This window comes from Erpetoichthys calabaricus, chromosome 18 (genome assembly GCF_900747795.2).
Source record: "Erpetoichthys calabaricus chromosome 18, fErpCal1.3, whole genome shotgun sequence".
Taxonomy (NCBI): domain Eukaryota; kingdom Metazoa; phylum Chordata; class Cladistia; order Polypteriformes; family Polypteridae; genus Erpetoichthys; species Erpetoichthys calabaricus.
This window is the reverse complement of record NC_041411.2, coordinates 54,822,733-54,837,189: the sequence shown is the minus strand read 5'-3', so window position 1 is coordinate 54,837,189 and position 14,457 is coordinate 54,822,733. Positions and strand designations below refer to the sequence as shown.

At 36.9% G+C, this 14,457-nt stretch overlaps 2 protein-coding genes across 3 annotated transcripts in view; one reads left to right on the top strand and one right to left on the bottom strand.

Moving 5' to 3' along the window:
* The window catches only part of cenpp (centromere protein P), a 410,887-nt gene that overhangs the window by 356,918 nt on the left and 39,512 nt on the right, over positions 1 to 14,457 (top strand). The gene's annotated exons all lie outside the window — the stretch shown is intronic.
* ecm2 (extracellular matrix protein 2, female organ and adipocyte specific) overlaps positions 1,371 to 14,457 on the bottom strand; it is a 30,630-nt gene continuing 17,543 nt past the window's right edge. For both annotated transcript variants that reach the window (XM_028824279.2, XM_028824280.2), the window contains exon 10: positions 1,371 to 2,257. In XM_028824279.2, coding sequence (XP_028680112.1) covers positions 2,089 to 2,257 — 169 coding nt within the window. In that variant the 3' untranslated portion in view covers positions 1,371 to 2,088. The remainder of the gene's footprint in view (positions 2,258 to 14,457) is intronic.

The window sequence follows — 14,457 nt, the reverse complement described above, 5'->3', positions numbered from 1 at the left end:
TCATCAAGAACATAGACCCATACCATAAACCATAGACACATGGAATAAGTTACCAAGTAGTCTGGCAGACAGTAGAACTTTAGGGAAATTCAAAACTAGACTTGATGTTACTTTAAAGTGGATAGGACTGGCAAGCTTTGCTGGGCTGAATGGCCTGTTCTCGTGTAGATTGTTCTAAAGTTTGTATTGATGACTCTAAAATAACCATGCATAAAGCAAGTGTTAGAGTGACTGTAACTGAATGAATAATGTAATTTTCTAATCCGCTCAATCCAGACCAAGGGAACAATGTTGATGGCTTCAGGGTTGGAGCTTATTCCATCTAGCATAGGATACAAGGCAGGAACAAACCCTGAACAGGGCACCAGTTCATGGCAGGGATAGTAGATCAACAAGTAGATATTTTTTTTTTACTAATGCAAACTTTACAAATTATATTACTTAGTGGATTTTCCTCATAGTGCCACATTATACACATCCTTAAATGTATTGATACAGGACAGGTTTTCCCTTCAATTTACGATTGAAACCAATTGAATGTTTTCTGTTTTTTATTTGATTTCTTTGGGCAGACAAAACCTAGGACCCTGTTTGGGTTTGGCAAAATAGTAATATTATGACTTTTGTTTTAGGTAAAATGAAAGAGTGTTTTGCTTTATCTGGGTAAAGTTGGAACATATGATGGAGAAAAGCTACTAAGAGATGGCTGAGAATGTTTCTATTTACTATTATATTTATTATATATTTCCCCTTGGGATTAATAAAGTATCTATCTATCTATCTATCTATCTATCTATCTATCTATCTATCTATCTATCTATCTATCTATCTATCTATCTATCTATCTATCTATCATTGCTTTAAGAATTGGGTAATCTTGTATGTTTTTTGTAAAAGAGAGAGATAGTGTTATAGGAAGGGTAGAATGTGTAAGAAAAGCTCAAGCTTTAGATAGATTTTATTTTTATTTATTTTATTTGTATTACTAGAGAAGTTCCAAAGAGGTGACATTGTGCATCCTACTAGAAATCCACAAATTACTTGTCAAATCACTCTAAAAGAAGTCCTGTTCAAATAATGTTAGACTTAAGTAATGGCTAAGTTCCAGGATGTAAATCATAAGAGAGCTGGTTGTTCCCTGTTGAATTGCTTACCCCACCTCTGCTGCCGCTCTGGTAACATGTCAAAACTGTACTTCATCTATGAGATCAATTAGTTATTTTGTGTAAAAGTTAAACATAAATGAAAATTTTAATTCAAGTCTTTTCTCTTCTTATTTCATGCATGCAGCCACATTTGCCACATGCTTAGAGAAGCTGAACCCTGTTATGTTATGAGTAACCCATTACTAATAAATAAATCAAAGCAAATTAATAGGCATACTGATTTTATTTTTGCATTCCAAAGTGATTATAATTTAACATAAAACATACAATGACTGCCTAAACTAAAAGCAGAAACTCTAACAGCACTCCAGTGTCTCTTTTGCCTCGGTAGACTTTACCATTTGCTGTATTAGCAGTGTAGTCCTAGCTCATTCCAGCTCCTTATTTGTCTCCAGTGCTTTGGTAGTTAATAATATGTTTGAATTTTTATAATTCCATATTGTTATATAATGGTATTAAGGAGTAATGTCATTAAACAGGCTTAGCAAAATGTACAAGAATGTTTTCATCTAAAACACTCTTTTGAGTTCTGCATCTGATAGGGGAATCTATTTCTACAGATGTGTTAATGAATGGGAGGATAACTTTTGACAAACCACAAAGCCATATAGACTGAATTTCAGGCATTTTAAACGTTTCTGTGGTTCCTGGGGGGTTTTAAGCAAAATGTATCACATTTTGCCTATTTGTATACCAAAACACTTTGAACTTCGCTAGTAGTATATCTCTTTTTTCACTTGATATAATTTATTTGGCTTTTCTTTTTGGCTCTTATTGTAAATAGTTAATGGGGTCTACTCTTTCTTGAGTATATTCATACTGTTTGCAGTCAAAATGTTTGCATTTAAACTGCTTTACCACACATGATGAATGTAACAGAAAAATATGATAACCACAATGCTGGTGGATTACAAGCAAGTCACTACTTAAACTTTTGTGGTTTTAGAACAATGTTGGAATAAGACCTTATGCAAGAAAATTCTGTTGATGAAATTTTTCTAGTATCAATAAAGTTGTTTTCAATACGCAGGGTCACAATGTTCAGATCTTCATCAGTAAATTCATTGCATATGGATTCCGGGGTTAAATTCCTGTAACAGAGAAAAAGTGTAAAAAAAAAAAATAAAAATCTGAAATTATCACTTGTTTTGGCTAACACTATGAAAGTACAAAACATAAACTGACATGTTTAGGGCATTAGTACATATTACTGATGTATTTTTATTTCTGAATAAAAGCTGTTACATGTTAATTAATGGAGTTAACATCATAGTTCTAGTTTACAGACATTAAGTGCATGCATTAATCTCAAAGTTTTTAAAAGTAGGCAGCCCACTTTTAATAGGATTCTTCTGAAGAAGTGGAAAAGACTTTTGTCACTCTACATGTTATTTAACAAATAAAAGCATCAGGGCAAGTTCAGTTCCTATAAAGGAAGATGTTGGCGCTGCCGGCAGTTGGTATATGCTTTGTTTATCAAACAAACCTTTTCACAGTGAGATAAATTGCCCAGTACCCAAGTCTGTTTTTATTATTGTTCCTATGCACTGACTGTGGACAACAACTAGGCCACTTAAGATATTAGGTGTTTTTTTTATCTCTTATTTTGTTAATCTAATGTATAAAGAAAGTGAATATGATGGTGGCACAGATGTAGGATTAAAATACTTTCGTACTGGAGAACACACACTGAGGGCCTAGGGAACTGACTGACTAAAGTAAACTAGAAAATAACTCTGCCTTTATATCAGCTTATGTGCTGTTATTGTTTATTTGACAGACAATTATACCTGAGGAATATTACAGAATATAAATAATTTCAATTCTTTGCATGTTTTTTACTCTTTATTTTACTACAATTATCAGATAGCGCTAAAACTGAACAGGGAATCTTGTAGCTTTAAATAAGGAACCCTAGCAACTATATCAATAAGTACATTGTTTAAAAAAAAAATGAAATTAATATAAATAACATTTTTGCCTCCTTCATACCATACAATTTATTTCACTAATCTCACTACCTCATATTTACCAAATACTAATTTTTATTTAGGTTAATTTATTGGGATTTATGTTTCTCTATTATGTCTGTTTTCCTTCTGCAGATTTATAGATATTTTACATGGTGTTCCAAATCCATCAGTCCCCCCCCCCCCCCCCCCCCATACTGTACCTTTTCTCTCCTGTTCAGAAACAGCAGCTTGTAATGGAGGAAAGAGAGTAAACCAGGATTGAGCCTGTCATAAAACACTAAAACACACAGCTGTACTTCATCAGATCACCAGTTTAGAGTGGCTAATCAATTTTATGACCTGTCCTTGCATCGTAAGAAGAAATGAAAGTAAAAATGAGAAATTCAGCAAAGGTCTAAGTGCAGTGACGAATAACTTGCTGCATGATTTTCTTTTTTATAGTGAAATATGATTTATTTCCAGATCCATCCATCCATTTCCCAACCCGCTGAATCCGAACACAGGGTCACGGGGGTCTGCTGGAGCCAATCCCAGCCAACACAGGGCACAAGGCAGGAACCAATCCCAGGCAGGGTGCCAACCCACCTCAGTATTTCCAGATATGCACATTATATTAGACATAAAATGCAACAATCAAACACACATTGCTTTAAACAAAAACTGAAAAATCAGTCCAATCAAAAATACTATCAATTCATTAAATCACAGAAAGGGTTAAAATCAATTAGTCTTAAAAATAATATTAAATTCCTAATTAGTAGCCAATGCAGAGAGTTAATTAGTAACAAAAAGTTTTTACTTTCTCATATTGTTTTAAACAAAAGGACTTAAATAGAAACAAAGGAAGGAGTACAACAGATTTATTAAAGAATAACATTAATGAATTCTTGTAGAATCTAAATAAGATCTTCACAGTCCCACACAAGAAAATCAGATTTTTCCAGTGTTAAGTTACATAGAGTTCTAGGACCATATTAGAATTCTTTCAGGTTACACACTAGCAATGTAGTGTAGAAAACAACAGCAGGTTTATCGTTAGAGTCTCCAATCCCATCCAATATCATTCCAAACATTCTTACTGAAAGAAGGTCTGGGATGATAATAAATCCAATATTATCACTTCACCCAGAAAGGTTTTAATTTAGGATAGTGCCAAAACATATGACCTAGCAAGGCCAAAGCCACATAGTATCATTCACAAATAAACCTCAGTCCCTAATATATTTTTGTTCTTATGTGCAAATAAAATGAATTACAGTGTTCTTCACACAAATTGATGATGAATGAATGTTGTGAACAATTGAATTCCGCTCCTTGGGTGAGATGTTGATAGAGAGACCTCTTTCCCAACATTAATTACCCACCGCCTGCAGGAGGAGGATACATAAGGGCCCATTGGTTTGTGGTTTGGTCGACAGTTGAAGGCAAGTTCCTTGGCAGACTGATCCCTAGTTATCAGAACTGACTCTAGATAGATAGATAGATAGATAGATAGATAGATACTTTATTAATCCCAATGGGAAATTCACAAGGCACATGGAATGTGATATCACTGTCAGGGAAGTATCCTCAGCTAGTGCAGGAGGTGGAGAGATACCGTTTAGATATAGATGGGCACACCTTAATGCACAGCACTGGCTCTGGAACCAAACTACTGGAGAGAGCTGAACTGTCATAGTGTTGAACTTTATTCAATTCTAGATTTGCCCAAGGTGAGAAACTAACTCTGTGCATATACTGTAGAGGATCACCTCCCTACATCTTCATCTCAGGAGTAAGGCTCTGACCATTGTCTGTGCTTACTGTATGTTCCAACAATTGGGTCAGAGTATTCATCCTTCTTGGAGCCCTTGGGGGGGAGTGCTAGAAGGTCCTTCTATCATTCTACTGGGGGACTTTTATGCTCACGTGGGCAATGACAATGAAACATGGAAGGACATGATTCAGAGGAACAGCCTCCCCGATCTGAGCTGTAGTGCTGTTTGGTTGTTGGACTTATGCACTAATCACATTTTATCCAAAAACAACACTATTTGTAATTACAATAGTGTTAAAAAGTGCACTTAGCACCAGAACACCTTAGGCCATAAGTTAATGATAAATTCTGTAGTTGTGTCATCAGGTTTACAATTGTATGTCTTAAACACTCGGGTAAAGAGAGGGGCTGAGCTGTCACCTGATCACTATCTGGCTTTGAGTTGGATCAGATGGCGGGGGAAGATGCTGTACAGACCAGGAAGACGCAAACATATAGTGAAGGTGTACTGGGAATGTTTAACAGAGGCCCAAATGCAGGAAATCTTCAATTCGTACCACTAGACAAATTTTTCTTGCATTCTGAGGCCTTAATAGAGCTGTAGCCATAAGATTATTAGTGTCTGTTGTGGCAGCAGTCCCCAAACCTGTTGGTAAATGCCAGTGGTAAAGGGAACCATTAGGCAGGAGAAGGTGGCTTTCCAATCCTCCTTACAAGTACGAATAGGCCAAGCCTAGTGCGGTGATGACAACTGCAGAAACAAAAACATGGGTGTGGGAGGAGTTAAGTGAGACCATGGAAAATTGTCAGGCATCTCAGGAGGATGCTTTACCCATGCTGTTTATAAAAGGGAGTGCTGGTGATGTCACATGGGGATGTAGTTGGGCAGTGGAAGGAGCACTTCAAGGACTTCCTAAATCCCACTGAAATGCTTTCCTTTGAGAAAACAGAGTCGGGACTCTGAGGAGGAGACACCTATCACTGGTGCTGAGGTCACTGAGGTATTAAAAAAAAAAAACTCTTCAGTAGCAGGGTCCTGGGGGTGGATGATCTTCACCCTGAATTCCTGAAGACTCTGGATGTTGTTCGACTTCCACATCTGTTCAATGTTGCACTGTTTGGGTGGTGTCTTTGGACTGGTAAACTAGTGTGGTAATCCCCATTTTTAAGAAAGGGGGCCAGAGGATGTCTTTCAAGTTTTGGGGTATTTCACTCCTCAGCCTCCCTGGAAAGGTTTAGGCCAGAGCCTGAAAAGTAAGGTTTGAAAGAACAATGCGAATTTTGTCCCAGTAGCAGAACACTGAACCAGCTGTTTACATTTACAAGGATATTGATTGTTCATGGGGGTATGCCAAACCTGTCTACATGTGTTTTATGGTCTTGGGCTGTCACTCGTTGTGTCCTATGGAGAGTGCTTTGGTTGTATAGGGTACTGGGCCTGCTGTTCCGGGGCTACTCAGTCCCTGTATGACCATAGAAAAAACTTGGTTTTCATTGCTGGCAGTAAGTCTGACTCATTCTCTGTGGGTGTAGGATTCTGCTAGGGCTGGCCTCTGTCAGTGATTCTGTTAATTATTTTTATAAACAGAATCTCTTGTTGCAGCCAAGGAATGGTGTGTGTCTAGTTCGGTGACCTCAGGATAACATCTCTGTTTTGTGCAGATGATATGGTCCTGCTGGCTTCATCGGGCTGTGGATGTGTGTGAAGTGGCTGGGATGAACACCTCCAAGTCTGTGGTCATGGTTCTTAACTGGAAAAGGGTGGGTGCCCTGTCCAGGTTGGGGATGAGGTGCTGCCTCAGGCGGAGGAATTTAAGTATCTCGGGTCTTGTTCACAAGTGAGGGAAGAAGGGAGAGGAGTGGGAGATCGACAGGCAGATTGGAGTACCAGTCGTGGTGAAGAGAGAGCTAATCCTAAAGGAAATGGTCTTGATTTACCAGTCGATCTGCGTTCCTGCCCCCATCTATGGTTACAAGCTTTAGGTAATGACCGAAAGAACTAGACTGCGGGTGTAAGCATCAAAAATCAGCTTTTTATATTTAGACTCACTAATTTTATATTTAGACTCACAGTGCTTTGTAAAAGTTATGAGACCCTTGCAGATTTTACAAATTTAATTAAATATACAGTTTTATATACTGTAGTTTATACCATTTTGACCAAATGAGATTTTACTCTTAAGTCAAACAGTCAAAACAGAAATTTATTGGCAAAGTGAATTATACCATATGTCACCAAATCTAATACAGGCAGTCCCCGGGTTACGTACGAGATAGGGACTGTAGGTTTGTACTTAAGTTGAATTTGTATGTAAGTCAGAATAGGTACATTATTTTAACAAATGCTATTGTTGACCGACTGTAACCAAGTGCTCTGCCAATGAATGATGGAGTTTAACCTCTTTCTGACCTTTTTATTATTTCTACTTTATTTTCAATGGTGATGGCTTTTCTCTTCTTTACTATATCACCAGCACTTGCATCAGATTTGTGTTTCAGAGACATTGTTGAAGGGTGAAGACAAAAGGGTAAGATGAGCTCTTCTGCACAGTACTGTACAGCTATCACAGCAGGAAGGCACCAGTCGTCAACACGTCTGATGTATAGGGTGGTCCAGATCTAATTATGCAATTTTCATTACGCTATAACTTATTCAGTTTATTACATAGAAAATCACCCGAAAAATCCTGGACCATCGAGAAGTGTGTGAACTGACGACATGAAGAATCATCTTCGCGCCGAACTGGAATCGTCCCTGAATAAATCAAAGTCATCCAGACGATCTGGACCACCAGATCTGACAAGAGACAACTTCCTGCTATGCGCGTAACAGTACAAGCAGGCTTGCTATTGAGAATAAATGGGGGCAGCGAGGGGCGGTTCATCACCAGCCCACCTCACAGTCACCTCCACTACAGTATGCTGCCTGCAGCGTACGCAACACCACCGCCCCCATTCAACACGCAGCCATCCGAGGCACACTACAATGCTACCCCCCGCTGCCCCATTCAGCCACAACCGGATCACCGCTTGCAGCATTACCAGCCGCGCACCTAGAACAAACGGGGCAGCCATGTGTGGTGGGCGGGCAGTGAAACCGCTTGCCGCCAGGAGCCACTACACTGCGCAAGCAGTGAAACCGCCCCCCTCCAGCCTCCGTCCAGCCACCGCTTGCAGCGTCCACAGGCCGAAGATGACGGAGCGGCAGTTACTGAGGCGTATGCGTTGCAGCTTCGGCCCCGTTCGTATGTCGTAGGTCGGATGTCCGTAACCTGGGGACTACCTGTATATTAAGTTCAATGTGGGTGTGTGGTTGTGTTTGTTCTTTATACAATCCCACACCCATGGTCCAGTTTCAACAAAATGTTGTACACATATCCTACTTTGTTAGAAAGAGGCACTAGACTACTTTGGGAAAACAAAAAATTTGACCTCGGTGGCACTTTAGGGGCATATGATTTCATTTTTAGTACAGTGAGTTTTAAGAAATGTGCTTTTTCCCCAATTTTGAACCCTGAAAAATGGTAAGTTCTATATTATGGTAAATATACTCTAACTAGATTGTTGATGTTGTCGTTGTCCCCTTTAAGACAATGCTTCTTCCTAGTTTCACATGTGCTTTGTGTTTGTTGTAAAAAATAGCAGTTCCTGAATGGTTAGTTTGTTTACATCTTTGTAAGTAAAATTCATATTTCATATTCAAACTGGTTTACTTTTTGAAGACTAACATGGGTAGCAGAATATGGTTGGGAATTGCAAAATACCTCCTGCTTTCAATTAAAACTAGATTGTATGAAAGCTGTAAAAATGAACCTGAAATTTGGGGTGGAGTGATCAACTTGAAAAAAAAAACAATCTCTTGCTGTGGCATTCTTGCTTACAGGCAGAGCAAGAGATAACAGTGGTTAGAAATACCTGCAGAAGACTTAAACAAGAACACTGGTATAGATAACTTAATCCAAACACTAGATGGGGTATTTTTGAAAGAGGAAAAAGACCACACTTATGAGGCATACAAATCATTTGATAAAATAATGCTGAAAGGTACAATTTCAATATCAGATTACATCACGGAGTTAAAAAAAAAAAAGCTATAATCAAATGCATATATTTGACATGGCTCTTCCAGGTGTGGTATTAGCTTTCAAACTGCTTGATAGTGCTTGTCTATAAATTAAAGAAAAATAGTTGGCCCTAACTGCAAGCACATGCCTAACATTTGCCTCAATGAAATTGAGATTGCATGCCCTTCCACTGAAATACAAATGAAAATTATGCTGCTTATTTTACAGATCAAAAGCAAAATATGTCACTGTATCAGAAGAACCATTCAAAATTGCCATTACCTGGTTCAAAAAGTTAACATTCCAGTTAAAATTGGACACACCAGGTGCAATATTAAAACAGAAGTGATCTCTGCAAATATTCCTTTGCTATTAAGTAAAACATCTTCAAACATACCTGCTTGACACTGATAAATGACAGAGCAGTAATGCCTAAACAGCTTGAAATGACCACTTCTGGACGGTATTGTATAAATATTATAGATAGGAACAGGCAAGAAGTAGTTCATGAAAATGAAACTGATAATCACAGAGCACGTGACAAAAGAGGAGAAGCAAAAAAAGTAATTATGTTGAAGCTTCTCATGCAGTTGGGACATGCCACAGTTGATAAACTACAGAAACTGTTGTGCAGTTCTGGTAATAATGACATGCATGTCTATTTTACGGCAAATTGTGAATAATAATAACACGCTTCAAGTAGAGCAAGCCTATGCCTAAACCAGTTGTGGGCTTTCTGTTGCCCTCAAGATATAACACTGTTGCCATGAACCTACATGAACTTGAACCAAATGTGTAGTATCTCCACACAATTGATCATTTCACACATTTTAGTGCTGGAAGCATTGTTACTTCAAAGAAACCTTGTAAAATTGTAAAGAATTTTAACAACTCAAGAATAAGTATTCACGGACCACCACAAAAAGTATATCGTGACAATGGAGGAGAATTTAACAATGAAGAAGTGAGAGACATGGCTGAAAATTTTAATACAAGACAACAGCAGCATCCTGCCCAATGGAATAATGAACGTTTAGAAAGACACAACCAAACATTGACAAAAATACTTCTGAATGTTAAAAAAGGTGATGCATGTGACTGGCAAATTGCATTAGATTAACCATTCCAAATATTATGCACAATGTACATGGCTATAGTCCATATCAACTTTTGTTTAAACAAAACCTAACTTTGCCTTCATTCTAATTGACAATTAATTAACTTTTGATGGAACCACAATTAGTGGTTTGTACAGCATATTTCAGATTTAAATACAGCTCGTAAAGCATTTGCAGAAGCCGAATGTTTAGACAGGATATGTAGAGCTCTTGGAAAATACAGAAGTCAAGTACAAAACTGGAGACTGGTATACTATAAACGAGATGATGGTGCAGAATGGAAGGGTCCTGGAGTTGTTATTGAATATGATGATATAGTGGTCTTTATAAGACACAGAGGTATTTATGTATGTGTACATCACTCAAGATTAAGGAAGGTGGGTGTTCAAGAAATAGATCATTTATTAATGAGGCAGAATTCCACAGAAAATGTCAAAGGAAAGACAAAAAAAAATGATTCACTTAAGAAAGACAGTGAAATCAGACACAGTCAAGCAGAGGGCATGAATAGTGACACAGACATTGCTAAGGAAACAGAAAATGTTCAGTGACCTCCAGTAAATTTGGCGTGCACTAAAACTAGGTCTAACTATAAAATACACTGGCAGAAATAGTGAGGTTTAGCATAAAGGAAAAACTCTTGGGCGAGCAGGAAAAACTGGAGGAAAATAGGGAAATTTGTACAATTTGCATTATACTGAGTCTGATGGGTTTGTTGGGACCACAGACACAGCTGATTTACAAAGAGCTGATAGTCTTGTTATTGAGTGTAAAGATAATATGCAGAACAGAGTTTTTCCTAATGAAAATGCGGATATGCTTGAAACCAAAGATATGTTTTCTGATACAGATAAATAAGATGAATGTATTTACATCTTTGTAAGCAAAATTCATATTTTATAATCAAACTGGTGTACTTATTGAAGACTAATGAATTGTAATCTTTTTAGTTAGCCAATAAAATGTGTCATTTTGCTTGACTTTTTACTACAAGACTAATGAAATAAATAGATATAGGGCACACATATGTTTCTATAAAATTAGTATACACCAGCAGATATAGTCCCTAATTGAAAAAAATCTGTTTTGGGCTTACAGATGCACACTGTGATCTCACAACAAAGTGAAAGAAGCCTTGAAAAGCGTCCTGCTCTTTTGTACTGGTTAGATTGCTTCCTTCTCATGTTGATGACTTTATTTGGGAAATTTCTTATTTAAAATCTGTGCTTCAGATTGGATGTAAGGAACATAATTTTTGTTAAGTTGGAGTACAGATGAATTCTTCAGGTTGAGTTATACAATTACAGAAGGAAACATGCATATGAAAACCTCTGTCCTATTCCGGTAGACTCTTCAGGAGACCTACAACTTGAATTACCACTTAACAGATATAGAAACCGATTAGCTGAAATCAAAAGTAGGCCAGATTTTATGGGTTGTTTGGCAAAGAAGGCCAGATGTGATGTTTGATGTCAACAGCCTTGCATCCAACAAAAAGTACGCTACAGTAGAAAGTATCCTTGAAACAAACAAAATATTGAGGAAATTTAAATCTGACCATATCAGATTCAAATTTTAACAATTAGGGCATGATGACTCTTTAAAACGTTCTGTTTAGTGATGCTTCTCTTGGTAATTATCTGATGGTGGTACCAAGGTGGACACTACTTAGTACTAATGAGTGAAGGAGGTCAATTTTTACCAGTCTGTTGGCAATCTATAAATATAAATAGGAGTGTGTGCAGCACTGTTGCATTAGAAACACATTCTTTAACTGATGGGATTGACAATGCAATGTTTCTTGCAACTCATTTCTCAGAATTATATAAAGATGGTGCAGACACATACATTCTGCCCATTACATGTGTCATTGACAACTGCTCTCTCAAGAATGCCATCAAACCTACAAAATGTGTCACAGAAAAAAGACAGATTGGAGATCAGTTCTATAAAAATACTCTTACAGTCTGGAAGGACAGATCAAGTTCTTTGGTCAGCCACAAAGAAGCAGTTATCTAACTGATTGATCTAAGATTATGCATCTGCTTTATTGTTGCTAAAAGCTTTAAGTGACAGGGTATGGCATTTAAAATAAAACATTTACATGTTTATATTCTCTAATTTAACAAAGGGGAGATTGTTAAGTTCATTACTCAGACTAGATAACTTTTGTTGTCCTCATTAATACAATGCTTCTTTCTAGTTCGCATGCACAGAGGGATGGTTTTAAAAAGTAGTTCTTGAACGGTTCGTGCATTTACATCTTTGTAAGCAAAATTCGTATTTTATATTCAAACTGGTGTACTTTTTGAAGACTAATGAAATAAATTAATTCAATTTGTCTTTGGGCACATACACTTGCTAGTATATGACATAAGAATAAAAACTGAAATATTTGGATTGCTTAATTATTCAGACTGCTTAGTTTAGTAAATTGGTTGGTGGCTCAATTACTGAAATAACAGCTTTAAGTCTTCTTGGACATGCAGTATGCCTGCTAATCTGTTTACACTTTTAAGCTGATTGCTGCCAATAATTATTTACAATTTGCTCAGTCTCTTTTAAGTTGCTTAGGTATTATTTAATTACTTTAAACTATATACTACAAGTACTCAAGGAAGCTAAGGGTATGTCTTTGTCTGAGCCAATGAAGGAATTTCACATTTATTTTTTAGCCTTAGTCCAGCCGAAAAGTAAATTTAGGCATAAACATTTTATCTTCTATTAGCAGTCTGCAGTGTGTTTCAATACAATTTTAAGTCATTTCCATGGCCCACAGAAGAGAAGTAACCTTTAGCATAAAAATGCCACTACTTCCTGCACTCATTGAAAAGTGTTTTACAAAAACAAGCTGAATTGAACTAAATGCTTCACTCTGAAAATGGTGTTAGATGGGACATAGTTTTATTTTGCCATTAGTAATGCATTATATTTTGGATTTAAAGCACTATTTTGGACCTATTTCACTGCAACAGTTTTGTCCCAGACCATTCATAAGCAGATTTGATTTCGTTCAATGTTTTATGTATTGATTTTATAGAAATGACCGTATCTAGGTACCCTTGTACTTCTTATGTATTGAGCTAGCAGTAAACTGTAATATTCAAACCTTTAGGCAGTTTTTATATGTTAGTTTTTTAACTTTATTCATAAATGTTTGAGGAACTTGTCTGGCATTTATTTTCTTTTAAATCTACTACCCAACAAGTGATCCTCACAAAGAAGAGTGTTTTAATATGAAATAATAATGCTTTTAGTAACATGTCTAATAATTAGACGAAAACTTTTTTCATCTTAACTATAGTATATTGTATACTGTAGCTATCACAGTATGGTTATGTATTATTATGTAACAACAAGGTTACATTTATATACCCTTTTTAGTACTGGTGTACCTTTTTGGATTTAGTTGCATTAGAGTTCTTAAAATATTGTTTAACCACTTATGCACGAGGTGTACCGCCAGTGGAGCACCACCACATTTCAAAGTTGTTTGTGGAAGTTGCAGTAAACCCATCAAAAGCAATAATGGCATTTTTACATACCCAAGAGTGTCTTCTTTCAATTAAATCATAAGTTTTAATTTTGTCTACTTTCTTTCATTATTAATACATACAAATTTTCACAGGTATACCTAGAGGTGAGCAGTGCATCAAAGCTCATTTAATCGTCTTTTATCAAATACCCCACATATATTGACCCATGTATAATGAAATACTCATTACCACTGGATAGCTGAGGTTCAGAACATTCTAATGATGTCTGTGATTGGTCATTTCGACTACATGTCAAGCATTGAACATTGCTGTTGTCACGTGCATATGTGGAAACAAAAAACAGTTTCAGCTAGTGACTTGTTTATGGTATACAACCCTGACCCCCTCTGAAGGGATAGACAGTGTCGTACAGAATTTTCTGTCCAGTTTCTGAACATGCTCAAATTGAATTAGTCATCAGACATTGACATTAATAGTGATACTGATGCATACAGCACTGTACAACCATACTGCCGTAATATGCCTGGTGAATTCAATTGCCTGAAAGTTCACTGTGGTGCAGTTAGGTGTGGGGCAAAAGAGTAAAATGATTGCAATCAAGTAGAAGGGCAACAAAGATGTTAGCCCCATTTAGCACTGTTCACAATGCAAGTAACTGTTGTTTGTGTCCGAGGAAATGTTAAAATCATTAAGCCTTGCCCTGTGGTAGGTAGCCTACAATAACATAAGAGGTGTGTCAGTCATGTGGATCAGGCACTGTCATTCTACCCTTAACATAAAAAATATAAGAAATTGTGCAAAGAAACACATTTCTACAGTCCCAATTGCAACATCGGGATGTGAATTGGTGACTGTTTCAAAATATGTCACATGAAGGATGTGT